Below are 25,499 nucleotides of genomic sequence, written 5' to 3'. Positions count from 1 at the left end.
GGACTAAACTAAATTGTCTGTCTATTCGCGAAGAAAAATTCAAAGGTTCATGATGTTGCAACACAATTTCACTTTGAAAAAATAGTACCTTATCAATGATGAAGTGATTGTTGAATGGGCCATACATATATTCATACATTGCTTTACTTGACCTAGCGGTATTGAAATAAGAACAAGGATAAAGATACCAAAATATCAACTGTGGAAAATACAATGGCTGATAAACGTACGCTAATAGCAGTGATAGGAGATGAAGACACTACAACTGGATTATTACTTGCAGGTATAGGTCAAGTGACAAATAACAATAGTAACTTGACAGATAAGAATTTTTTCATATATCAAGATGGTAAGACTACCCGTGAAGAAGTATCCAAAATTTTTGAACATTACACTGAAGAAAGAAATGATATCGCTATATTGTTAATTAATCAACATGTCGCTGAAATTATTAGGTCCCAAGTTGATTCATTTGTAAACCCATTCCCTGCTATTTTGGAAATCCCATCAAAGGATCATCCTTATGACCCAGAAAAGGATTCTGTTTTGAAAAGAGTTAGAAAGTTGTTCGGAGAATAAATCAATATATCCATTTACGTACGTTCCTTATAAATTACATAAATTTTACCTTAATCATATAAATTCACATCTAAGCTACACAATACAGTTATACCGTAATGCTATAGAATCTGGTAACCTTTTGAGAAAATTAATTTAGATTGAAACTAGATATATATAAATGTAAGACTATATGAATCTTTGGCAAGAACTATAGGACTGTTTTATACGGTGGAATAAACTAGACCAAGACTTGCGCGATTGATTTGGCCAAAACATTAATGAATATATCACAATGTTTCTCTTCAAATGTCAAAGATGGTCTTAATCTGACAGCGTTCGTTGAACAACCTCCGACATTACAACCATTAGCTCTGAGTGTCTTCAATAATAGATCTCTTTGTTCAGATGATGGCAAGTCCCAAGCAATAAATGTTCCTCTGTCTTTACCTCTTAAATTATGAAATAAAGTAGGATGTTCCTTCTGTAATCCTTCTAGTTTCTTAAACATATAAGCACCAACTCTAGAACATTGGCTTAACAAATCATTCTTCACAATCTCTTCACCAATGGCACCTGCAATTAACATTCTTGCAGGTTCACCACACCAAGTATTGAATTGTCTATATGGGGCACTTGGAATAAACGCAGGATCATGGAAAAAATAACCAGCACTTTGGAATTTCTTTGAAAAAGTAACCAAATCAACTGGAGGTGTAATATCAGCATATTCATGACACCAAAACTTACCAGTGGAACCAACACCAGTTTGAACTTCGTCAATAATATAAACAACATTATACTTCAAAGTCAAATCTCTTAAACCTTGTAAGAAATACTTAGATGCATGATTGTCACCACCTTCTGATTGAATTGGTTCAATCAACAATGCAGCAACAGGAATCGGCCAAGTTTTGATTAATTCTTCCACATTCTTCAAACAACGATCATCTTCTCTTTGATTAAATTCTGCATTAGCTTTGTCGCCTAATGGATATTTGTAACTTGGAAACTCAGCATGAGGCCAACGGAAAGCAGGTAAATCCAATTTATGAATTGGTTTAGAACAAGTAGCAGAGCCAGAAGCAAACAATCTACCATGGAACGCTCTCTTGAAAGAAAGAACAGCCAAATCTGGAGATCCTGGAGGTAAATTGTTCATGACAGATTCATTTTCCTCTTTTGTGAAATCCTTACCTTGTCTTTGTTTATTTTTATAATACATGAATGCAGCTTTAAATGCCAATTCATTAGCATCTGCACCTGATAAACCTGACCAAACATGATCTTGTCCCTTTGGTGCAAATTTTAAGATTTGTTTCAACATTGATTCCAAATCCTTAGAAGGAAAATTACCTAAAGCTGGACGATCTACTAAGGCGCGAATCATCTCAGGAGACTTAGCTACTTCAATTAAAGCAGGATTGTTATAGCCCAATGCAATCGATGCAATTTGGGCATATAAATCTAGGTATGTGTTACCATCCACATCCACGATGTAGTTACCAATAGATTTTTCAAAGTCTGCAACAAAATACGATGGTCTTACGTCAAATACCTCACCCAATTGGCTCATGGCTTTTAGAGTGAATTGGCCAGGAACAGTTTCTGTCAAAACAGTTGGTACAGAAGGTTCAGTTGGGTAGTATGATTCAGCGGGAGTCATTAGGAAGGTAAATTTGTATAATGGATAAGCTTGTGTTTGGTTTTATTATCCTGAGTATCTTCTACATATCGTAAAAGGTAGAAGAAACCGTTCTTAAATAAGATTCTTTTAGAAATAGAGGGATATGTGCCTTTAAATAGTCTCCTAACAAGTCCGAAATGCGCCCTTTATTATTCTCATTTTCAATAGGATGTTTCTGATGTACTCCTAAATCTACATAGCTGATTTAGATAAGGTTCATAGAGAGATCTGAGTCAAAAATACTCGCAGTTTACAGTCGTCGTACCAATAAACAACTGAACGATACAATCGAGATCTTGATAGGTATTTTCTTCCAGTGTTTGTTCTATGCTGTCAGATAACAATAATTAGATAGCGTGATAACTTTACACTTGTTTGACAAATGTCAACGTTTTCTTTGATAGCCGATAACGATAGCGCTGTAAATAACGTACAGAGAAACAACCAAAGAATAATGGTGTTGTCTCTCTAGCCATCTGAAGTATTTTAACATGTAATATTTATCCATGTTGACTATAGTAATACTTTGGAGAAGGAATGAGGAATTGATGTTATCACATAAGAGAAGTGAAATCGTTCACCGATAAAGAAAAAGTATGGCGCTACCAGCGTTTTCTATACGTGACGTTGGTAGACAAATGATACCAATCGATCTATTACTGATTTCTTTAGTGGAATAAGGCCTCGGTAATAATTATTTGATTGGAGAGACTTGAGATTATAAAAATTTCTTAACTATTGAAGTGATTAAAATCCTTATTCCCTCATGTTACCACAGACCTACAATGTATATTTCATGTGAAAAGCGATTGATAATGGCCATAATTACGGCTACATAGAAAAAAATCGGTGTCAATATATTCGGTAATATCATTTATTTTTCACGTTATAAATTATATAGTTTACAGTCATATGATGCGGATAGCAGTACCATACATCATTTCTATCGTTTCAAAAGGTTTATCATTAATGTGGGAAGTGGTAGAATTATTGCATGTTATTCCATATTTGATACTTGGAGAACTCGCACCCACAACCCTCTTACTTTATTTCATGGCAGATTATATCATAATAATTGCTTACGGACAGACTTCTTCTTCTTCCCAAGCTTCAGTATCAGAACAGTCCCCTTCTGACATTCTCTTATAAATCCATCTTTCCCCTCCACGACCATCTTTCAAATTTAAATAGTCAACGGAGTCAATACATAGACATATTATACCGAAATTTTCCAAACCATCATCTTCTTTTGCCCCATCAACACCTCTTTGCAATTTATCCAATTTCTTACTTGTTTCAGTAGTTAGTGGACTTCCAGGTGCAGGTTTCCTATATAATGATTTAGACGATCTAGATAACGACTCCCATTGTCTTTTAACTTCGGCATGCCAGTCTTCTTCACATAGCAGATCATCTTCTTCTTCCTCTTCATAATCTTCATAGCTTTCATCATTTCCATAATTCTCTCCTTCTTCACATTCTTCTTCCGCCTCTTGTTCTTCTCCGTTTTCTTCTACTTCTGATTGTCCTTGCATATGGCAATCTCTATGAGAAGAAAACAATGCATATTTACGAACTATTGATTTTGGAATATGATTTTTCTCTTTATTATTGCTTATTACAAAACATTGTCCAGTAAGCCTATATTGTTCCCATGTCTGAGGAAAATAGAAACAACTCTCAAAAGGTGTAGAAGCAGTATTACCACAAAGCTTATGGCTTCTCAAATCAGAATTAAAGGTCAAAATATTCGTTTGCTTATCGTGAAATAAAAAGTCTCTAAAGACAACAGTTCTTACTCGTGGTAAGTTATTAACTGCATCGATAGTTGCAAATTGGAATGGAGTAAACGGTTGTTGAGTATTGTTTTTACACGATTGGATGAACGTGGGCACCCATGGTGCCATTTGAGAGGGCATTTTTCACTAGAATTATTTCTATGTTTTTTTATCTTTCCAAAAACTGGATAGCCTCTATCCAGAGGGGATACTAATTGGTGTATTTGTTGGAACGTGTTCATCCTTCTTCTTAATGTATAACAATGATTCAGTATATGAAACATTGGACGTTGCTTTGCCAGGTGAAATACTTCGAAGTTTTCTTGTTGCACTTCACGTTGAAGGTGGACGTTTCCTTCCACAACTTCCACGGGCCATAGCGGAGCCTATTGTTAACTTAACCGCGGAAATTAAATAGTACATCAAAAATCTTTAATATGTCAGAGAAGAATTACATAGATAGTCTATAGATGAATGAGCATATTCCTGAGAAGTATATTTAGAGTAGAATATGTAGAGTATTGGATCACTACAGCTTTTATAGACATGAATAACATTAGGTATGTACATTACGTTCGTAATACTAGTTATCTAACCATTCCAGGAATTGTGGTGCAAAATATGTAATTATCAATCTGGCGCCTGCCCTCAAGAAACCTTGATGAGACTCAAATGCCATGGTTTTCAAATCTATAATGCCCTTTTCAGCAGCGGCATGTAACATTGCATACTCACCAGAGACATGATATGCACATATTGGTAAGTCATTACAAATTTCACTTGCATCTCTCATGATATCTAAGTAGAAAGTAGAAGGTTTAACTATGATCCCATCTGCACCTTCACCAAGATCTCTCCTCAAAGCTCTACGTGCTAATCCGCGACCACCTGAAGGCAATTGGTAACACTTTCTATCACCAGATGAAGGGGCTGAACAAGCAGCATCACGGAATGGGCCGTATAGATTACCGCTAAATTTGGCAGAATAGGATAAGACAAAGGTCTTATGAGCCAATCCAGCGTTGATTAATCCTCTCTTGATCTCTTTAATTCTGCCGTCGATCATGTCACTTGGAGCTACACAGTGCGCTCCCGCTTTGGCATAATTGACAGCAACAGCAGCAATTCTGGCAACACTTTTTTCTCTGTTGATAGTTCCATCATCATACAGAACACCACAATGGCCATGTGAAGTATATTCACAAAGACAAACATCACACATGATATATAGATCTGGGAATTCTCTACGTAACAACTTAATGGCTTGAATAACTGGTCCTTGAGGATCGTCTGCACTGGTACCAACAGGATCCTTACTTCCTTCTTTTAGTGGGACGCCAAATAATATAACAGATCTTAAACCTTTCGCAACCAATGGTTTCATATATTCCTTTAATTTGTTGACACCAAATCTCTTGATATTTGGAAGAGATTCGATAGCACAGCAGTCATCTTCATTATCCGAAATGAAAAGAGGAAAAATTAACATATTTTTTGTTAATTGACGTTCATTCTGCCATTCTCTTAATAGGGGGTGATTGTATCCACCAGCTAAGACAGAGGAAATATCAGTTCTATCGATATCTAAGAATTCAGCGGTATGCATGTTAGTTGTTCTTCTTTTAGGCCTGGTAAAGAATTGTATTATGTAAAAAAGCTATACTTTGGACTCTTCTAAGTTCTTATATGATTAATAAAGATAGAAGTTATTAAAAAGAACTAAAGTAATGAACTCTGGAAAGTATGCAACATCTTTCTTCGCATCCTTTATTTGCTCAAAGAATATTTAGGCTTGTACGTAAGGACGCCAAGCGAGCCACTTTTTTGACCGTTTATTGCGTAGTCGTTCCACAGCTTTTCGGAAAAACCTATGTAGGTAGAATACATAAACAAGTCTCTACGTATATACAATAGAAAAGAGATCCTAAAGAGCCCCCATAAATTTTATTTCCTATCTAGACCTGGAACTCTGATAAAAATTTATGCCTTCTCAAACATAAGCTAACTAACACATGACACCGAAGTCCACACTAGGTAAGAATAGGTTACGATGAACCATATCCATATTCCTTTGGCGTAATTGCTCGCCTATATACAGCTTGTCTACATGATAGAATAAACCCTCTTACAGTTTTTATTGAAGTCTAGAAGAGTACTGGCATATGGTTACTTCATCAGATAGTAATGCTGCGTATTTTCAAAAAGGTGTTTTAATGTATTGTTTAGGTGCTCTATAGATCTTATTACAATATATCTTTAACAAAAGGCATAAATTTTAACAGTAGATTATAATAAATGTTATAATCCTATGACTAAAGTAAATGATATCTATATCAATAGAGAAAAGAACTAATATGCTACATCCTATGTTGCTTTTTTAATGGCCTTTTTATCGAGATTTGCGATCGTTGCTGATGACGTTGCATGTTAATGTAAAGAAACGTCAAAAATTCATAATTATTTAATATAACTATTATAAAAAAGTCTTAGAGAAGCCAGTAAAAACACTAGTAACAAGCAAGATATAGACAGATGATTAGAAAAGTTGAGGAAAGAGCAATTTTGAGAGATTATAAAATGACTGAAAGTGGAATCAGAAGCATTGCAGTTAGTTATATATATCTCTTTATTGATTATTATTTGTAAAATATAAAGAAAGCAACCGGAATTAAATACTCATAATAATCTTAAATTCTACACCCTACCTTTAAGAAGTGTTGGAAATAAGTCATAACTGTCCTTTGGATCAGTTAAATTGGGAGAAATATGTGTAGCAATGTTACTAACACTTTTTTCAAGGTATAACCAGTCGTCCTCTTTCAGCATTTGCCAAAGAGTACTATATATATATATATATCTTGTATCTTTGATTTCTCGATGATATCTCATCGTGAAAATTCACTTTTTCCTTGTCGTGTCGGCATATCTACCGTACGTTACGGCAGATATTCCAATAAGAAGTTTAGATTTTGATTTATATATCTAATATATATTTTACAGAATGGTCCTTTTAAGGCTTCAGTTCTAGTGAATATAACGCACTGTCCAATGCTTTACCGTCTATGTCTACTTGATAAATCTTTATTTCTGTCGGAATTTTAATGTATCTGGCGCATAGTGTACAGACACGTGGTTTCGTACAACACGATATTTGTTTTCTATATAAGGACAGTTTTATTCCGAATGTAAAGTGTATAATATATATTACATTCCTGTCCTAGGACGGGGAGGAGCAATTCTGCTACGAATCTACCTATAAGGTCAGATCTCGCAGTCTAATCTGCATCCAATACATAGTTTAATATGTTATATCTCCTACCAAGCAATATACCTCGAATAATTTCTTAATTATATTTTATACAAAACTATTGGAAATAAGACATATATGTACCATATATTCCAATAAAATTATATAATTACTATTTAGCTTAAGTGCCCTCTCAATTATACGTATACCTTGAGGTATATGTTTCCCTATAAGGTAGGCTCAGCGCCTACTGGTTATATGCTCAGTGTCACGTGGTATAAAGTAAATGTTTGTTGGCCTGTTACATACCTTTTATACAATAAACCCTTAATAATATGGTTGTTTGGCCGAGCGGTCTAAGGCGCCTGATTCAAGAAAACAAATCTTGACTATAGAAAACTATAGGAACACTCAGGTATCGTAAGATGCAAGAGTTCGAATCTCTTAGCAACCATTTTTTTTCTTTTTCAATATTATTCGCTTTTGTAATAATCTTATTTTAGTACACCAATAGTATCGATGCTTCCGATGGCATATGTAATAGGACACTGTTGTTTGTATTGCAGATAGGTTGGTAATACCTATGACACTTTCTGAATTGATTCGAGCTGAAACACCTATAGTTCATATTATTTTAGAAAAGTCATTGCATACCTCAATTTTATTCTGTATTATTTAAGAACTGCTGGAACGATATTCGTAGTAAGTATTACTATTAATATCCTATGGTAAATGTGTAGATATCAAGTTTGGTACAATGTCCTCTAATATGACGCGAAACGATTACCGAACCTGGTAAATGCTGGAATGATATTTTTAATAAGGTACTATTAATATCCTATGGTAAGAATACAGATATCAAGCTTGGTACAACGTCTTCTACAAAGACACGAACTAATGATTACCAAAAATGGTAGAGACGCGTAAGACTACAGGCATCGACGCGACACGATAGTTGAATTATCGTGTCTGCCAGCGTTAAGTCACATTTTCGTGTTTCTGTTTCATCATCAAGAAAGGTATAAATAGACCAATAACTCGAAGTTTCAATTCCTATTTTTTCTGATATTATTTTTTATACTTATATATTTTTTATTATTTATTTTTAAGAAAGACGAACCTTTTTACACACATTATAAGGAAAATTAGCTCTTACTATAATTCATAACAAGCATAATCAATTTTTAGGATGGAAAATTACAACTACAAGATCAGAGAAAATATGAGAAAGGATGCTTCCGAGCGAGAACAATGATGGTTCCAACTTAGAATAAGGAAGCTGTCAAAAGGTGTCGTTAGAACTTAGACAAGAAGTCGTTTTCCCCGCTAAATGTTCTGTAATCTGGAATACATAGAGAAACATCTCGAATAGAATTCTGTACGTACGTACAAAGATATGTCTAACGGAGACACCCCGGGCTCCCTCAACGAACGCGTAGAGTCAAATACGCACTAATGAGATCAGCCTCGAGAATTTCACTGGATCAAAAAGAAACGCGCGAAATGGAAAAAAATTAGACATGGACTCCAAATTTCAAGAAAACAATAAAAGGACAGAACTACAAATAAAGATATTTTTTATTTATTCTACTTCTTTATATTATTCAATAGGTTTCAAAACACAATACTATCCAACTATAAATCGAAAATTTTTATTGGATAAACTATTTGAAAATGAGAGATTATAAATTAGTGGTGTTAGGTGCAGGTGGTGTTGGTAAATCATGTCTTACCGTTCAATTTGTTCAAGGCGTTTATTTAGACACATATGATCCAACCATCGAAGATTCATACAGGAAAACTATTGAAATAGATAATAAAGTTTTTGATTTGGAAATTCTGGATACTGCAGGTGTTGCCCAATTCACAGCGATGAGAGAACTTTATATTAAATCAGGAATGGGATTTTTATTGGTCTATTCCGTTACTGATAGACAGTCCTTAGATGAGCTAATGGAATTAAGAGAACAAGTCCTAAGAATTAAAGATTCAAGTAAAGTTCCAATGGTTTTAGTTGGGAATAAAGCTGACTTGAATGATGAAAGAGTTATTAGTGTAGAGGAAGGTATTGAAGTCAGCAGCACTTGGGGTAAAGTTCCATTTTACGAAACCAGTGCCCTATTGAGAAGTAACGTGGATGAAGTATTCGTTGATTTAGTAAGACAGATTATGAGGAACGAGATGGAAAGTATCGCTAATGCAGAAATAAGGAATCCAAGTATGCAAAGGCGGAACGGGTCATCTACAAACCCATCACCAGTAGCACGAAGCGGAGCAAGACAGCAGCAACAACAACAACTAAGGAATCAAGAGCCGAATAGCACGATTGAGGGAAATGCTACTTCTCGAACAAAGCCTCAAAGATCAGGTCAAAAAGCAGTTAGTGGGCAACAGTTGTCTTCCACAAATGCAGTGAATAGCTCAAGCGATAAAAAAGCTAGTGACACTGCAAAAAGCAGCGGTTGTTGCGTGATCTCTTAGATATGCCACGAGTTTGTATTGTATTTTATTATTAGGATGCGATACATGAATATATAGAGTATATATGTAATTATTATTCAAAAGAAAGAAAGCACACAGTTTTCAAAGTACCAGGAATTAAACTAGGATTAGAGGTTCTTTGCCGCAGTTTCCTATCTCTGCCACCTGAAAATCTTAGCAATAATAAATAATTAACAACTTCATTGAATTGGCAGAAACCTCTCCCTTTGAACCTTATTACATACAAGCTCAGGGCAGGAGGGCCAGGGCAAATTTAGCTACCTTGCTTACGTAAATTCACATTGTTTAAATGATTAAATAATCAGCCATAGGGAGTACTACGAAGCAAAAATAACGATACTTTTATCATCACCATAATGAATCAAATGCAGAATCCTTTCGTTAGTGAAGAACTAATATTAATACACCGCTAAAAATAATGGACGCAACCGGAATCGAACCGATGACCTCTTCCTTGCAAGGGAAGCGCGCTACCAACTGCGCCATGTGCCCAAGTTTATGAAAATTTATTACCGTGGGAGAAAAACATACTACTGCTACTATGCCCTATTATCTTCTCTAACTTCATATACTTCTTGAGGTTTCTTATTTATTAGATAGGATGATGTAACCAGATTTGTAAAGGCTAGCATTAAAGGGGTTCCTCTCAGATTTTCAGAGATTGCGAAAGTCTACTCGATGGGTTTCAATTCATCCCTTCCTTTTAGATCAAGTAGGTTAATTGCCTGGGAAAGAATTTACTTTTGTCTTCTTTTTCAAGTTGTAACAATCCATGAAATGTAAAGATTCGATGATTTCTGTTGTGATCATGGTCGCTAATCTATAACCTTTTAGTGTACGAGTAAAGGGAAAAGAGTCTCTGAAATGAATAATAATGACCAGCATTTAGGAATGAACTACATAAATAAAACATATACAAGTAAAAAATAAAGAAAAATGACTCTATATATCGAAAGGGAAAATGAATAGCAGGGTGTCTACATTTATTTTTTGTTGGAATCAGCTTCTTCTTTCCATGAACCTTCAAACATATGTTTGACGAATGCCATTTCATCAGTACTTGATTTTGCCTCCATTTGGCCCACGTCTGGAGAGAAACTTGTTATAGGTAACACCATTATATCATCCACTAGTACTGGTTCTGTTATCAAGGTGAAAAACTCCCATGGTATTAATCTTTTCAAATTCAATGAGTTCTCTATTTTTGTGTGATTATTTTTTTGTTGATTTTTCATTATTCTCCTCATTAGCTGTGGTCGAAGATTCGGTATCACTACGTAATTTGAATTAATTAGAATGATATCTGAGTTTGTCTTAACTAAATTATTCATATATTCGAATATGATATCAGAGAAAATCCCAGGTCCCGTCCAATTCATAATATCACTTCCATCCACGTTATCGAATGTTTTTAAAGAATCATGCTTATAATTCTTATCATCGCGTCTCTTGTCTCTATAATTAATATTATAATCATTCTTAACAGTGGAATCAATCATGGAATTTCTTATTTTCTTTAAATTGGAATGTGGGACACTATTTAATGTTGTTGATGTTATATTCAAGATCAATTCACGTAATATTGGATGCCCTGGTTTAGATTGTATTGTCCATTGACAGAATTGAATCCTTCTTGCGTACCATTTTTTCCAGTCTTCTCTATCTGGGTCAGCTTCTATACCGATGACCAAACCTGGTTCTTTTCTTGACGAGGCCGAAGGAGAAACAGAAGCTGAAGGTGAAGAGGGAATGAAACCTTTGTATGGGATAGGTGCAGAGGAAAATAATGAAGGAGATGAGGAAGATGAAAGAGAAGGCCAATCTTTTAATTCCTTTAAAGGAATAGTATCCATATCGGAATATATCCCACCTCTTGCATATAGAATTAAATATCTAAAGAAATCAGCCTTTAAGATATTATTTGGCATTAATTGGAAGGCATCGATCACTAGTGGTGCTTCACCGTAGACATTGTTTAGTAATGATTCGATATTGTCATCTGTTATTAAGGAATATTGGAATTTCTCCTCACTGGGAGTACTGTTTTCAGTTTCCTTTGCTGCAAGAGACCATTTTTGTTGGAAATTTCTAAAATTTGATGGGAAAGTTGGATCATTGGTTGATACTTTCCATGTTTGCCATATTTTTCTTGGTATTGGTTTTTGTGTATCATATGGGAACATCTTCGATAATTGTTTGCGTAAATCATTAATTTCATCTTTTAAAATATTTTCATTTTTTTTTGGAAGGTTTTCAAGTTTATGTCATCAATGTGAGAAGTTGTTGGTAAATCTATTAAATTTTTGGTACTTACATTATAAATGCTAGCCTTATTGAATTGGTTTGAGAATTTCTTGTTACCATAATGGAATGCTAATATGGAGTAGATTATTATTATTGATAGAATGATAGATTTTCTTTTTCTTTTACTCATATTTTTCTGTAACGGTATCATTCTTTTGAATATTTGAATGTTATGCCTATGACTTACTTTTTAAAGTAGCTTTTATTGAGAATAATGAAATTTTTTGTGCTGGTATTAGATGTTGCTATCAAATCCCAAAGGAAAAAAAAAATCAGTAATAGGATGACGTTTATAGATAAGAGATGTATGACGGATCGGTTCTTGAGATATATATGTATATTTAATAGATGAACGGCGTTTCGATGCTGCATTTCCAAATGGTTTAAGCTGTCAATAGGACGTTTTTCTGAAGAATATATATGATACAATACAATACGTAGCATATATTGATTTATATCAAAGCAAAACAACCTTAACCTGTACAAGTTTTTCACGTGTATTTTTATCTTTGGAAAAGAGCTGCGTTTTGACTGCTGGCGTTTGGCGGCTGCCCAGAGTATCTGAACAGAGAGAATCTGGCCCGCCCATCGACCGCATATTTTTATCGTTGGGCACTCCAATAAGATTACCCGAAGCGGAGATCTTCAGAGAATGGGTCGATTGTCAATTTATAAATAGAAGATCTGGAACTTAAGATTGACAGGAGAGAAAAGAGAAACGCCTCTCGCAGCCTAGGCATGTAGCAGGCGAGGGATTTTAAGGGCAATTTTTTGGACAAAAAGGGTAGAGTGAACTAAAATTGGGTAAAGGGTAGAATGACTTCGAGAAAACAAATAATTTGATGATTCCAAAGCATTTTGTAAAGTATATACAAGACATATATGAGGACAAATATGATCAATACAAGAAGATAAGATAAATGTATATTTCAAAAGAGAGGGTTGGTTGAAACATACCTATGCTTTTGTAGTAGTTTATCTGAAGGGGCTTCTAGTTTCCATTAGGAATGGGGAAAGGTTTAAACTTTTGTCATTCCTGAGAAAAGTATCCGGCATGAACAGAAGCAGTGCAAAGACGATGTCTGTTGTTACCCATTCATTGCTTATACACTCATGAAATTTAATTGCACATCACATCGTGTCATACGACATGATTTAAAACACTAACATATTCATATTAAATTAATAGTAAGGATCGTGGTTTCACTGGCACTTGCTGTTCATTTGAGGCGTTAATCCAACAAGTTCTTAGCATAATGTTAGATGTAATTTACTTCTTATTGATACTTCAGGGTTATCTATTAAAACGTTCAGGAATTATATATATAAGTCTCGTATTATAGGTTCGGTTATATAATAAGCAGCAAGGGTAATAATGTGATATGGTGAATACCTAGAGGATTCTAAGATTGGTAACGTTTTCTAAAGTAGCTTCAGTTGCAAAGTTCTCATTAGAAGTTCTTGAAAGGATCGTCAAGCTCGGCGTGTCGCATATGCGGGTGATACACTTTATTAGGATCCACGTTATACTTGATCAGGGTATAACTAGTATTCAGCTTATACTACCCCATCCTTAAGTCTATTAACTTATGTATAGTTTAGAGCAACTAAATCAACTTTACACATAATTGTTTATAAAACATCTATGATTCGTAGGTTTTTCATAAGTTTTGGGGATGTTTATTTGAAGCGCTATCTTCAAATGAAAAATAAATAAAAAAGTTAAAAGTAGGGTGGTGTCAGATTGTTGAAAATGAGTTATGTTGTATAAAGATCAGAAAATACGTACTATTTAAATATAGTAATTTACATTTTCCATAACAGAACATTTAGAAGCCTAACCAATACTGTTGTCGAAAGAGTTATTTGGATGGACAATTCATGTTGAGTTACTGATGAATATAGGAAAAGGACGCTCAAGACCACTTATTTGCCTTAAAATATACAGTAAATAGATGTAAAGTACTTAGCCACTCAATTTAGGTAGAGTAGAGTAAAGGGCACGTTAGAATATTTTCATAAGCGGAGTAGAAAGGAAGTATAGGTACTGAAATAGTTTTGAGTAGAAAAGTATTCCTACTCGTGCCCTTCCAGAATGGAATCTCCTTCCTAGATCTAAAGAATACCCCGTTTATTCCGAATATATTTACCAACGTTACAACCGACTTGTTTCAAAGTATGTGTAGGATATCAAATTTAAAAAATTCTAACTTAGAGCCTAAATGCTAACCTGAAGCCTCCATGGACATACTGTACACAAGTATATCCTGCCTCACTTTGCTGACAGTGGGGACAATGCACGTCTAATGGTAACACTACGTAACGTTTCCTCTATATATTTGATATATGGTGGTTTTTCAGGGCATATCAGCCAGGCCTATCGAGCTATTCTAACACTTCCCAGGTGTTATCGAGCCAGGAAAAATACCCTCTTCCGGTATCCACACGACATTTATCTTCACAATATATAACTGGATTGAAGAGCTAGATTTTATATAGCGGTGTTGACAGAAGCAAATAAAGGAAAATTTGTATCTATATTATTATATACCTAGTGCCTGAAAAAAAGGAAGGAAGAGAGAAAATATAGAATAGACGTTTTTTCTTATGCAGAATCAATCTAATTTAATGTTATAAGAATTGAATTCTTCTTTCAACTTCATCATTGATTCATCATCAGAATTTACTGGTTTTGTATAATCTTTTAGAATTGTAGTTTTATAGCCCAATTTTGCTGCAGAAATTGCGGTTTCTTTAACACAATAATCTAATGCCAATCCCACGATGTACACTTCAGTAATATGATGTTTTTGTAAATATTCATGCAACTCAGTCTTATGGAAATTCCAAATGTCATGGAAGGCAGAATAATATTCTCTATCAGATAAAAATCCCTTATCCACTATCTTATAATGATTTTTATATGTTTCTTTCAATAAAGGATCGGCCAATTGACTTCCCCTTGTATTTTGAATACAATGAACAGGCCATAAGACACCTTCTTGAGTGGTTTTGTCACCAGGCTTAGGAGATTTGTATGTTATCTTGCTGTATGGTTCCTGATTATGTCTCTTTGCGAATGAGATATGGTTTTTAGGATGCCAATCTCTTGTCATTACTACACGATGCCAATCTTGCTTTTCATCATGTATCAACTCTAAAATTGGATGAACAATTTCATCACCATGAGGAACTGCCAATGTACCGTTAGGTGGTAGGAAATCATTTTGAACGTCAATGATCAATAAAGCTTTCATTTTGTTTTTATTCTTTTTAGTTCTTCTTTTTATTTTTCTTTAATCACAAGTAGGTTCTTTATTTCTATAATGTGAGTTTCACCCCTATACATATATATATTCAATAAACCAAATGCTTAACTAATTAGTATCTTAAATAATCTATTTCTGAATGTTGCACGATTCAATGAAAGCAACTTTTTATTCGAATAGTTGAGTAGAGGAAATTTTGATATTTTTCTACTTTACAAAAGGTAACTAAATAGTACCTACGTACGTAATAAGGGGAAAAGTCACCAGAAATGGGAGGGGTGGAAAATATGTCCCCCCCGCGTTTCAACACCAAGATGAAAAAAATACACCCCGTCAACAGCTACCCGAGATAAAAGGTTCTAAACCCTACCCCTAACCCCCTTGACATAGAAATGTAATATATCGCTACATAGTGTACATGTATACAGGCTTTTTTAATCCCCGCCTCATCAGTGTCGAGTTTAAATAATAAGATAACATGGATTTTCTTACATTTTACTCGACAAATCATTTTCATAAGACCTCTTCTTCTCATGCTGTCACTAGATAATGTATAAAGATTTCTAATGAAACGACAAAAGTGAACAGGCATATCCTTGGCCAAGGTACCAGTCGTTACCTTTCAGAATATTGATTTCGCCTGTAGTGAATTGCTTTTCCTTACATTGGTCTTAAAAGTATTTATCTCTACCTCCTGATCATACCCTAACTGGAAACTATTCTAGCCCCCCTTAACTCCCCAGAAAACTTCTCAATACAGTCCAGATATTTACTCCAACCCTCACTTCGTCACCTATCTGAACCTATGTACCATCTTAAGGTTGAAGCAGATTCTAAGTATATCGCCGACAACATTACGTAAATACGCCACTTTCAACAAAGGGGGGAAGTATTGAATGGTATTGCACAGTGTACGTATTCAAATGAGGGGCAGAAATCGCGGGGAGAAACAGGTTCAAAGTGGACAAAAATTACGTATCTCGAAAAGCACCCACCCACACACACTCGGTCAGTCTCCCCTTTGTATATAATTCACGAACTCTTGTCCACTTATGAACGCAAATATATGTACGTAATGCACGGCTGTAGCTTGGACGTAAGAATTCGATGACAATCAATAATAATAAATAACTATGACACAAAAATAACAAAGACACGCTATTATGTGGCGCTTCCACAGTCTTCAAACATACGTATCTGTCTAATAGTGGATAAAAATAATGGCTATTGATATCACACAGGTAATGTTGTCCGTTTGAGAGGAATCGGTTTACGTGTAATCCTTCGGGGAATACCGATCTATTGATATAAGTTACCTATACATGTTAGTATCTGGGTAATATAAAGCTAGTAAAGTATGTGTATTTTAGCCAGACCATTCTACATATTTACGAAAATGATATATTAGTACTTGAAGAAAAGCAGAATTTTTATGTATTGAAGCATATTGGATCATTTTCCAATGGTCACAAACATACATAATAAGCAGTTCTCTCCTTCAGCTAAAATACTGTCTAACCATGGCCAAACTCCCGTCTAGATTATATCCTGTCCCGTATGGTCTAGGGAAACTTGTGCCATTTTGATTAGTCTAGTTCGAGAATATCATTTATCGACCGTAACTAACTTACATATATATAGTCATTCCGAACTTTCTATAACCTCCTCCGCTCGAAACTTGTCCGAGGAGAAAAATAAAGATCTTGAATTATCCGTAGTTCAAAACTCCAGAGGCAAAAAAAGTAGTATCAAGATCTGTAAACATTGCAAGTAGCTCATCATCCTTTGATATCTTTAGAAGCAGTAGGTAGAAACATCTTGGACGATATTATTGCCATTTTTCATCTTTAGAGAAGAATAATATATATATAGGCAAAGAGAGAAGTGATTGAGCAGTTTCATTTTACGAAGATCAGATATTATAATGCACCGAAGGGAGCCCAGATCGAATAACGATACTCCCAGAAGCTGTGATGAAAAAGAAGAATCTTATCTTTCCACTGACTCTAACATAGCACCTGCTCGTAATCAAGTCTCTGAGCAAACTGTTAACCATTTAATTGAGTCATTAATTAATGCCTTCCAAAATATAAATAATCCAGATTTAAACATTTCTAAATTGATCCTGAATATAATAAATTCTCTGAAATATTTACCATTCCAAGAAAAAAGCTTCCGAATTGACTTAAAAAATGTGGATATTTTCACTCCAATATTGAAAACCGACAATAATGATGAATTCATCTTTGATGAAAATTATAATTATAAACTCGATTTGTTTTCAATATTGTTCGCATATTGTTCCATTCATAAATCATTACATGAATTCATCATTGATTCGTGGGACAATTGGTATCACCTCTTATTAAACAGTCAATCCACAATTGTAAGTGATAATGAAGAGCTAGGATTCTACACCGTAATCAATAAAATTGAGCAATTTGAATGCCTAACTCCAGATCTATTAAACTATTTCAATTTCAATTTGATAAATCCTTTAATAAATTCTTGGATCCCTAAATGGAAATCCTTTATCGATTTAGGCGATTCACCTTCGACTACTTTATCTTCATTATCGTCATCTCCAACTTTGTTGTCATCTCCATATCCAAATAACAAAAACAGCAATATTTATTCGGATAGTAGACTACTTACAACGGTTTTAAACGTGACAAGTATCGATTTCTTTATTGCTACATCGATAATAACTCTAAAGTACGATGTATTCAATTTGAATACTACTAAAGACGGAGAACAACAACAAACTTATAATCCTTTTATTGTCTATGAACTATCGAAAAGAATCTCAATGTTCCCTAAATTGATTCCAAATACAATATACTTAAATGCATTGGATTTAATCATCTCAAAAGGTGTTACGCCCTCCACTATTTCTTCTGTAAGGAAAAACGAAGTCATTGAAAATTCTCATGAACAAGGAATAAAAAATCATAAAGATGATCTAACTTTCCATCTGAAAGTAATAATGGAATTTATTGACCACCCAGAATTGAATTATTTAAAAGAGCCAAGATTAGTACTTCTATTACAAATTGCATTACAAAACATTTCAAATCATATACCGATTCATATTCTACACAAAACGCTAAGTTCAATGGGTTCGACTCAGACTTTAATTGCTATCTTTAATATGGCACAATTCTTACTAGCGAAATTTTTGATCGATTTAGAAAATTGCTCACAATATTCTGATACTAATAGCATTTCAAATAGTAAAAGTAATGTAATGTCCAATACAGATATCATTGTACCACCATGGTTTGATGAAGTTATGATACCTCCAATACCACCAATATCAAAATCTTTATTCATCTTTGAAGCAAAACTTGATGATGATGACATTGATCCGCTATTCCAATTAAGCGGTAACAATAGCTTTAAAAATATTATATCATCATTACTCGAGTCCTTAAACTTAATAATTATTATTAACAAAAATATTTTGAGTCAATACAAGGCGTTAAGTATAAACCCATTAGATCTTCAAAATAACTATGCTAATAAAGCAGAAACAGCCGATGCCAAAAACACGAAGAATAATAAAGATAACGTTTATATATCGAATAATGATAGAAATAAAGTAGACCCATCAATTAGGCTATTAACAAATGAAAAATATATGGAGATATGCTTCATTCCAATAATATCATGCTTCTTGTTATCCGATCTACTAAAGAATAACCAACGAAAAAATACATCGCTAGGTCTATCCTTAATAGCTAATACTACGAAAGCACTAGAAGCATTAATTGAATTACATGGCAATATGTCATTGTTCCATCTGATTAAGTTCATCGAAAAAATTTCCATGGAAGATTTATCATTACAGAAGGTGTCAATTAACTTGCTGAACCATTTGTTCTTCCATAATGCTTCAAACCCAGATTATATCAAACAGTTATGCTTACAAAATGAATTGACTACTCAAGCCTTAAACAAATATATTAGCTCATGGAATGATGGCTCAGAAGATTACAAAAACTTCTTTGAAATACTGTTTGATACTAAACAACCTACATTTGATAACGAAAATGTGAGGCCAACTTTATCATCAATAATCGATCTAGTGAAACAATTACCGGATTTCGCTGATAAGTTTGGGTCGCTAGACTTATCCGTCAGTAGTAAAGCCACAGTGGCCAATAATAGTATGCTACGAACTAATATTAATGTTAACAAAAATAATAAGAATACCATTGAACAGGCATCTCCGATACAACCTGTACCAAATAGGTTAGGAGTCTCGAAGCCTTTTATTTCATCAACAACATCATCATCCTCGACAAAATATGATGCCTATACAACATCATCTTTTATTCCGTCAAATAAATCTTTCCCTTCTCCAATGGTATCATCAGCAAATAGCACCACGAACAAATATATGTATTCAGCGGGTGCAACAGGTATTGACAACCATGGTGGTCATATGACAATGACAATGACATCAGCACCAGTGCCAGTTGATACATTCTCCTCGCAACGAATGGATATGCACAACGCAGTTCCTCATAGAAATAACCTCTCTGATGAAATAATGAATAATTCTATTTCCAATATGCCCAAGACACCGACTTCAATGGCATCGAATAATACATCTACGACAAGCTCCAATATAAATACCACAGCAACTACTAATAATTCGAATAATAAAAATAGCACTCTATGGAATGAATCTCCTGGTTTCAGTTCAAGTAAAATGGTCAATACTGGCAAGAATTATATTCTAGGAGGTCATAATCGTGTCAGAAATAATAGTAGAGCGCAATCTATTCATATCGATGAATTCGAACAACAACAATATTAAAAAATTATATGTGCATGAGTGACACTTCTTCATTCGTCGTCCTATATTTATCTATTCATTATTAACTAATCTATATAGTCATAGTTTATTATTATAGTCTCTAAGCATGATAAACATTAATATACTGTCATTTTTGGTAAGCAGGCGGGTAACCCCAGTTACATTTCTACTATATGTAATGTACGGGTGTAATCATCCTATAAAAAATTAATTGAAAATTTTTTGGGAAGAAGCTCATCTCATCTCATCTCATCTCATTTGAATAATAAAAAATTCATAGTAATAATAATAGCGTTTGTATATTGATTAGAAGTTAGATAAAAATAACATTAAGATTACCACCTAACATCCAATATTATAAGATTACCAATTACGGACCTATATATTCTCTACACAGATAAAATAAAAAAATGGTTCTAAAATCCACATCAGCCAGTGATGTATCAGTGTATCAAGTTTCTGGTACCAATTCAGCACGTTCCCTACCAGATTGGATAGCCAAGAAACGTAAGCGTTCCTTAAAGAATGATTTAGAATATCAAAATCGAGTAGAATTAATTCAAGATTTCGAGTTCAGTGAGGCATCCAATAAAATTAAAGTCTCACCAGATGGCCAATATGCAATGGCTACTGGCACTTATAAACCACAAATCCACGTTTATGATTTTGCCAATTTATCTTTGAAATTTGATAGACATACTGATTCTGAAAATGTGGATTTCATAATGATCTCTGACGATTGGACTAAGAGTGTTCATCTACAAAATGATAGAAGCATTCAGTTCCAAAATAAAGGCGGGTTACATCATACTACAAGAATACCAAAATTTGGTAGAAGTTTAGCATATAATAAGGTTAACTGTGATTTATTCGTAGGTGCTAGTGGAAATGAATTATATAGATTGAACCTAGAGCAAGGTAGATTCTTGAATCCATTCAAGACGGATACTGAAGGTGTCAATCATGTTTCAATAAGTGATGCCAATGGGCTAATCTCTGTTGGGATGGAAGATAATGTTGTTGAATTTTGGGATCCCAGAGCTCGTTCAAGAGTTGCAAAATTATTTTTAGAAAATGAATTGGAAAATAGTTCATTTCAGGTAACTACCACTAGTTTTCGTAAAGATGGACTAAATTTTGCTTGTGGGACTTCAAATGGGTACACTTACCTCTATGATTTACGTACGTCAGCACCTACTACTGTTAAAGATCAAGGTTATGGCTTTGAGATTAAAAAGATTATTTGGTTAGATGATGTCGGGACTGAAAATAAAATTTTGACAAGTGATAAAAGAATTGCGAAAATATGGGACAGAGTCGATGGGAAGGCATACGCATCTATGGAACCCAATGTCGATATCAATGATATCGAACATCTTCCAGGCACCGGTATGTTTTTTACAGCCAATGAAGGTATCCCAATGCATACTTACTATATTCCTAATTTAGGTCCTTCACCACGTTGGTGTTCATTCTTAGATTCTATCACTGAGGAATTAGAAGAGAAGCCAAGTGACTCTATTTATTCCAACTATAGATTTATTACAAGGACTGATGTTAAGAAATTGAGTTTGTCTCATTTGATAGGTTCCAATGTATTAAGAGCCTATATGCATGGGTTCTTTATTGACACCGAGCTTTACGATAAGGTCGCATTGATTGCTAATCCAAATGCCTACAAAGATGAAAGAGAAAGAGAAATTAGACGTAGAATCGAAAAGGAAAGAGAATCAAGAATCAGAACATCAGGTGCTGTTGTTAAACCTAAGATTAAAGTCAATAAATCTCTTGTGGATAAATTATCCCAAAAGCGTGGTGATAAAGCAGTTGAGAAAGTGCTTACAGATGACCGTTTCAAAGAAATGTTTGAAGATGAAGATTTCCAAGTTGATGAAGATGCATATGATTACAAACAATTGAATCCAGTCAAATCTGCTAGAGAAACTGAAGAAGGTGCCGCTAAACGTATTAGAGCATTGACTGCTGCTGAAGAATCAGACGAAGAAAGAATTGCAATTAGAGAAGGTAAATACGATAGTAATGATGAGGATGAATCTAGCGAAGAAGAAGAAGATGATGAAGAAGAAGATGATGAAGAAGAAGGCGAACGTAAAACGAATAAACCAAGCGAAAAGGACAAGAAGACGATACAGAAACAATTAAAGTCTATTGAACGTAGAAAGAAAGCTAAACAAGAGAGTGACAAATTCATAAATGAGATGAGTGTGGGTGCCACGGCCTCACAAGAACAAACTACAGGTAAGGTGACCTTTGCGGATCAAGTCCAAGAATTGAATGCGGAGGAGCAAGAAAGGAAATCAGATGAGTCAATCTTACACCGTAACCATCGTGGTGAAGCCGAATTGACGTTCGTACCAAAGAAAACAAAGAAACCGAAGAAGGTAAAGAAACAAAATGGATCAGGTAGCGATGATGACGAAGATGATGACGAGAATAAGAGGGACAATGGTAGGACCAAACAAAGATATGATAGCAGAAGAAGAGCAAGTAAGAACGTCTTCCGTGGGATGTGAACTTACCAGAAACACTTTGCACTCGCATAAAAAGCAAATTCTTTATAGAAAAGTTTACATTACATGTTTATATCCTTTTATTAATATTACTTCAAAACAATAAAATGGCGGTTCATGCATGCCTTTTTGTTTTTTATAGGAAATGCAAGTAAATGGGGACTTCAGGGTCCTTGATCAGCATTTAACTCATTGTTGTAAAAATAGTTGATCGAACTGTTATTCACATCAAGTCTTGAGTTCTTTGAACTGAATTGGGCAGCTGACCATTTGCTCTTCCCTTATCATTTATATATACGTATATTTCTGCACCTTCATATTACAGAGATTCTAATGTAACGTTAACATAGACTAAGCGCGATGAGCTTATCATTCAAATAACATATATTATAACCGTCTATATAACAGATTAGGGGATTAACATGATGTAGTTTAAAGCCCCATGGGAAGTGTTAAGCTATACTTGCAAGGTAAAACGATAAAAAACAAGTGATTTAGTTTGCTGATCTAATAAGGTATAGCTTTTTGCTCTAAGAAAAAACATGGGTATTAAGAAATTATTAAAACTTAAACCTCCGGAAGAAGAAACCCCGGACCAAAACAGAGAGACTCTACAGGAATTAGGCATTTCCACAAAGAATATACATAAAAAGCAAAAGAACAGGTTTGCAGCTTATGGTCAATTTGCTAAAGATAGAATAGGGGACAAATTTTTTGCCCCACCCGGCTATGAACAATACGCACCATATAACGAATTACCTTCTGAATCTCAAAATGACCACGCCAATGACCAGGGTGATACAACACTAGTAAACCAAGAGAAGGATCAAGAGCATCATCATCATGCCCTCAAGCTATTCAGTAAACATAAGTCCAAGCATGGAAATGGAGGCTGTAACTCAGCTTCAACTTCACCTTCAGGGGATGATCCTTATGCTGTAAATACAGACGCATGCACCTATTACAACGAGCCATATAAAGAGGTAGACAAAGATTACTTCAACATGCTTTCTTCAGGTCCAACACCGTCAAGTAAGAAATATGTAGATCCCTACGAACCACAAGTATTAAGAGATAGTAATACAGATTTAAACGCTTCTGAAATTGACGATGCTTGTTCAATTCCAAATGGCAAGAACTATACATCATTACCATCTCGACTCAGCGGAACAGAGAATACAGCAATTCCGTATACAAACCCATCCTTATCCTCAAGAAATGTTACTCCACCTCCAAACTCAATGAATTATGAGTCACGACATACTAATCCATACGCAATACTAACGCCAGATAAGTACACTGCCGCCACAACAACGACTCCAAGAATAAACTCGAATCCAGGAGTCAGTTCACCATTGGCGTTTGATGATAATCCATACACCAGAGCTAGTGAAGTGAATAGAAGCCTTTCGAAATATATTGTTGAGAGTGATGGAGGTTTAAATCAAAGTGAATTACATCTCATGGATTCGACAGTTGAAAATAATGAGGATGATTTGAATGTTACCATGGATGGAATCCATGACGACTACGGTGATGGTGACGGTGATGGTGACGATGATGTTGTAGATTTGAATGAAACTATTGGTGAAAATAATCTGTCGGGATGGCAACTACAAGAACAAATTGAGAACGAAGGACAAGAACAAACGTCAGACAGGGTCGTTAGTACTTACCATCCTGAAAAAGAAGCTGGAAGTGATCATGGTGGCTATGGTACCGAGCTTAACCCGAATCCTGGGTACCAAACGTTTGAACAAATACAAAGGGAAGAAGAAGCTCGTCAACAAGAGGAAGAAGATGAAGAGGTAGATCAAGTGAAACAACAAATCCGATATACCAAACAAAGTTCAGTAGCGTCTACACGGAACACATTAAAGATGGCACATGAAGCTGAAATGGCAGGCATGAATACAATGGGTATGTTAGGACATCAAAGTGAGGTTCTAAACAACACTGAACGTAATCTGGATTTAATAAAGGTACAAAATTCAGTTGCGGAAGATAAAGTTGAGGAATTGAAGAAAATCAATAGGAGTATCTTTGCTGTACATGCCAAGAATCCATTTAATTCTAAGAGGAGACAAATGGAACGTGAAGAGAAGATACGTAATGAAAAAGTGGAACAACAATTAATGATGGAGGAAACCAACAAACGACTTACAGATTCTACTAATAGAGTTGCCCATGCCTTGGATGATAATGGGAAAGATAATAACCCCAGTTTAATTCAAGAGAAATATAAGAGACAAGAAATTTTAAAACGAGCTAAACAATATCAATTTGAAAATGATAAAGAAGATGATGAAATGGAAGTTGAATTAGATAAGAATTTGGATAAGATTGGTCAAATAAGTAGTCGATTGAAAAACTTGGCGATAGCGTCAGGTGAAGAGGTTCAATCACAAACGGAACGTCTAAAGAATATGGAGGAAAATACGGACACTTTAGATATTAAACTACAAATGAATACATCTAAATTAGCTGGCATAAGATGATGTTAAAGCAACAATTATAAAAATATATAATAATATATATATATAAAATGAAAATTATTATGATAGAAAATTTTTTATATTAAAATTAGATATTTAATTTAATTTATCCAGACCAAAAAAAAAAAAATTTAAAAATGAAAAAAAAAAAACCATTTTTTATGATAGATTATCAAAATGTATTTTTTTTAAATGCTTTTTTAGGTTATGAGATCGTTACTAGCGTTAGTTTCTTTTTTATTTTAATTTTATTTTAATGATAAAAAGAAGAAATCGAAGAAAAAGATATGAAGAATGTATAGG

The 25,499-nt window shown here is 34.4% G+C and overlaps 10 protein-coding genes and 2 non-coding genes across 12 annotated transcripts; 6 read left to right on the top strand and 6 right to left on the bottom strand.

Annotated features, from left to right (window-relative positions):
- Positions 1-213: 213 nt before the first annotated feature.
- Positions 214-579, top strand: VMA7 (H(+)-transporting V1 sector ATPase subunit F; the record flags this gene model as incomplete). The annotated part of the gene is made up of 1 exon (XM_003669895.1): positions 214-579. The coding sequence occupies one exon, from the start codon at positions 214-216 to the stop codon at positions 577-579; it is 366 nt and encodes a 121-aa protein (XP_003669943.1).
- Positions 580-799: 220 nt separating this feature from the next.
- UGA1 (4-aminobutyrate transaminase) lies at positions 800-2,224 on the bottom strand (the record flags this gene model as incomplete). Its single annotated transcript, XM_003669894.1, has 1 exon — positions 800-2,224. One exon carries the CDS (start codon positions 2,222-2,224, stop codon positions 800-802), a length of 1,425 nt encoding a protein of 474 aa, XP_003669942.1.
- A 1,100-nt stretch (positions 2,225-3,324) lies between these two features.
- On the bottom strand, positions 3,325-4,164 carry NDAI0D03840 (uncharacterized protein; the record flags this gene model as incomplete). The annotated part of the gene is made up of 1 exon (XM_003669893.1): positions 3,325-4,164. The coding sequence occupies one exon, from the start codon at positions 4,162-4,164 to the stop codon at positions 3,325-3,327; it is 840 nt and encodes a 279-aa protein (XP_003669941.1).
- A 442-nt stretch (positions 4,165-4,606) lies between these two features.
- On the bottom strand, positions 4,607-5,629 carry HEM2 (porphobilinogen synthase HEM2; the record flags this gene model as incomplete). The annotated part of the gene is made up of 1 exon (XM_003669892.1): positions 4,607-5,629. One exon carries the CDS (start codon positions 5,627-5,629, stop codon positions 4,607-4,609), a length of 1,023 nt encoding a protein of 340 aa, XP_003669940.1.
- Positions 5,630-7,645: 2,016 nt separating this feature from the next.
- Positions 7,646-7,724, top strand: NDAI0Dtrna10L. The gene is given in 2 exon segments: positions 7,646-7,724; positions 7,680-7,724. It is a non-coding gene; the product is annotated as a tRNA-Leu (tRNA).
- A 1,220-nt stretch (positions 7,725-8,944) lies between these two features.
- RSR1 (Ras family GTPase RSR1) lies at positions 8,945-9,751 on the top strand (the record flags this gene model as incomplete). Its single annotated transcript, XM_003669891.1, has 1 exon — positions 8,945-9,751. The coding sequence occupies one exon, from the start codon at positions 8,945-8,947 to the stop codon at positions 9,749-9,751; it is 807 nt and encodes a 268-aa protein (XP_003669939.1).
- A 440-nt stretch (positions 9,752-10,191) lies between these two features.
- NDAI0Dtrna4A lies at positions 10,192-10,264 on the bottom strand. The gene has a single exon. It is a non-coding gene; the product is annotated as a tRNA-Ala (tRNA).
- Positions 10,265-10,755: 491 nt separating this feature from the next.
- On the bottom strand, positions 10,756-11,955 carry OCH1 (initiation-specific alpha-1,6-mannosyltransferase; the record flags this gene model as incomplete). Its single annotated transcript, XM_003669890.1, has 1 exon — positions 10,756-11,955. One exon carries the CDS (start codon positions 11,953-11,955, stop codon positions 10,756-10,758), a length of 1,200 nt encoding a protein of 399 aa, XP_003669938.1.
- Positions 11,956-14,691: 2,736 nt separating this feature from the next.
- PNC1 (nicotinamidase) lies at positions 14,692-15,333 on the bottom strand (the record flags this gene model as incomplete). Its single annotated transcript, XM_003669889.1, has 1 exon — positions 14,692-15,333. The coding sequence occupies one exon, from the start codon at positions 15,331-15,333 to the stop codon at positions 14,692-14,694; it is 642 nt and encodes a 213-aa protein (XP_003669937.1).
- A 1,936-nt stretch (positions 15,334-17,269) lies between these two features.
- On the top strand, positions 17,270-20,170 carry VIR1 (Vir1p; the record flags this gene model as incomplete). Its single annotated transcript, XM_003669888.1, has 1 exon — positions 17,270-20,170. The coding sequence occupies one exon, from the start codon at positions 17,270-17,272 to the stop codon at positions 20,168-20,170; it is 2,901 nt and encodes a 966-aa protein (XP_003669936.1).
- Positions 20,171-20,580: 410 nt separating this feature from the next.
- On the top strand, positions 20,581-22,704 carry ENP2 (ribosome biosynthesis protein ENP2; the record flags this gene model as incomplete). The annotated part of the gene is made up of 1 exon (XM_003669887.1): positions 20,581-22,704. The coding sequence occupies one exon, from the start codon at positions 20,581-20,583 to the stop codon at positions 22,702-22,704; it is 2,124 nt and encodes a 707-aa protein (XP_003669935.1).
- A 539-nt stretch (positions 22,705-23,243) lies between these two features.
- On the top strand, positions 23,244-25,199 carry SEC9 (Sec9p; the record flags this gene model as incomplete). Its single annotated transcript, XM_003669886.1, has 1 exon — positions 23,244-25,199. One exon carries the CDS (start codon positions 23,244-23,246, stop codon positions 25,197-25,199), a length of 1,956 nt encoding a protein of 651 aa, XP_003669934.1.
- Positions 25,200-25,499: the final 300 nt, after the last annotated feature.

The sequence above is a fragment of the Naumovozyma dairenensis genome, chromosome 4 (genome assembly GCF_000227115.2).
Source record: "Naumovozyma dairenensis CBS 421 chromosome 4, complete genome".
NCBI lineage: Eukaryota > Fungi > Ascomycota > Saccharomycetes > Saccharomycetales > Saccharomycetaceae > Naumovozyma > Naumovozyma dairenensis.
Note: the sequence above shows the minus strand (reverse complement) of the source record. Positions and strands in the feature narration are given on the sequence as shown.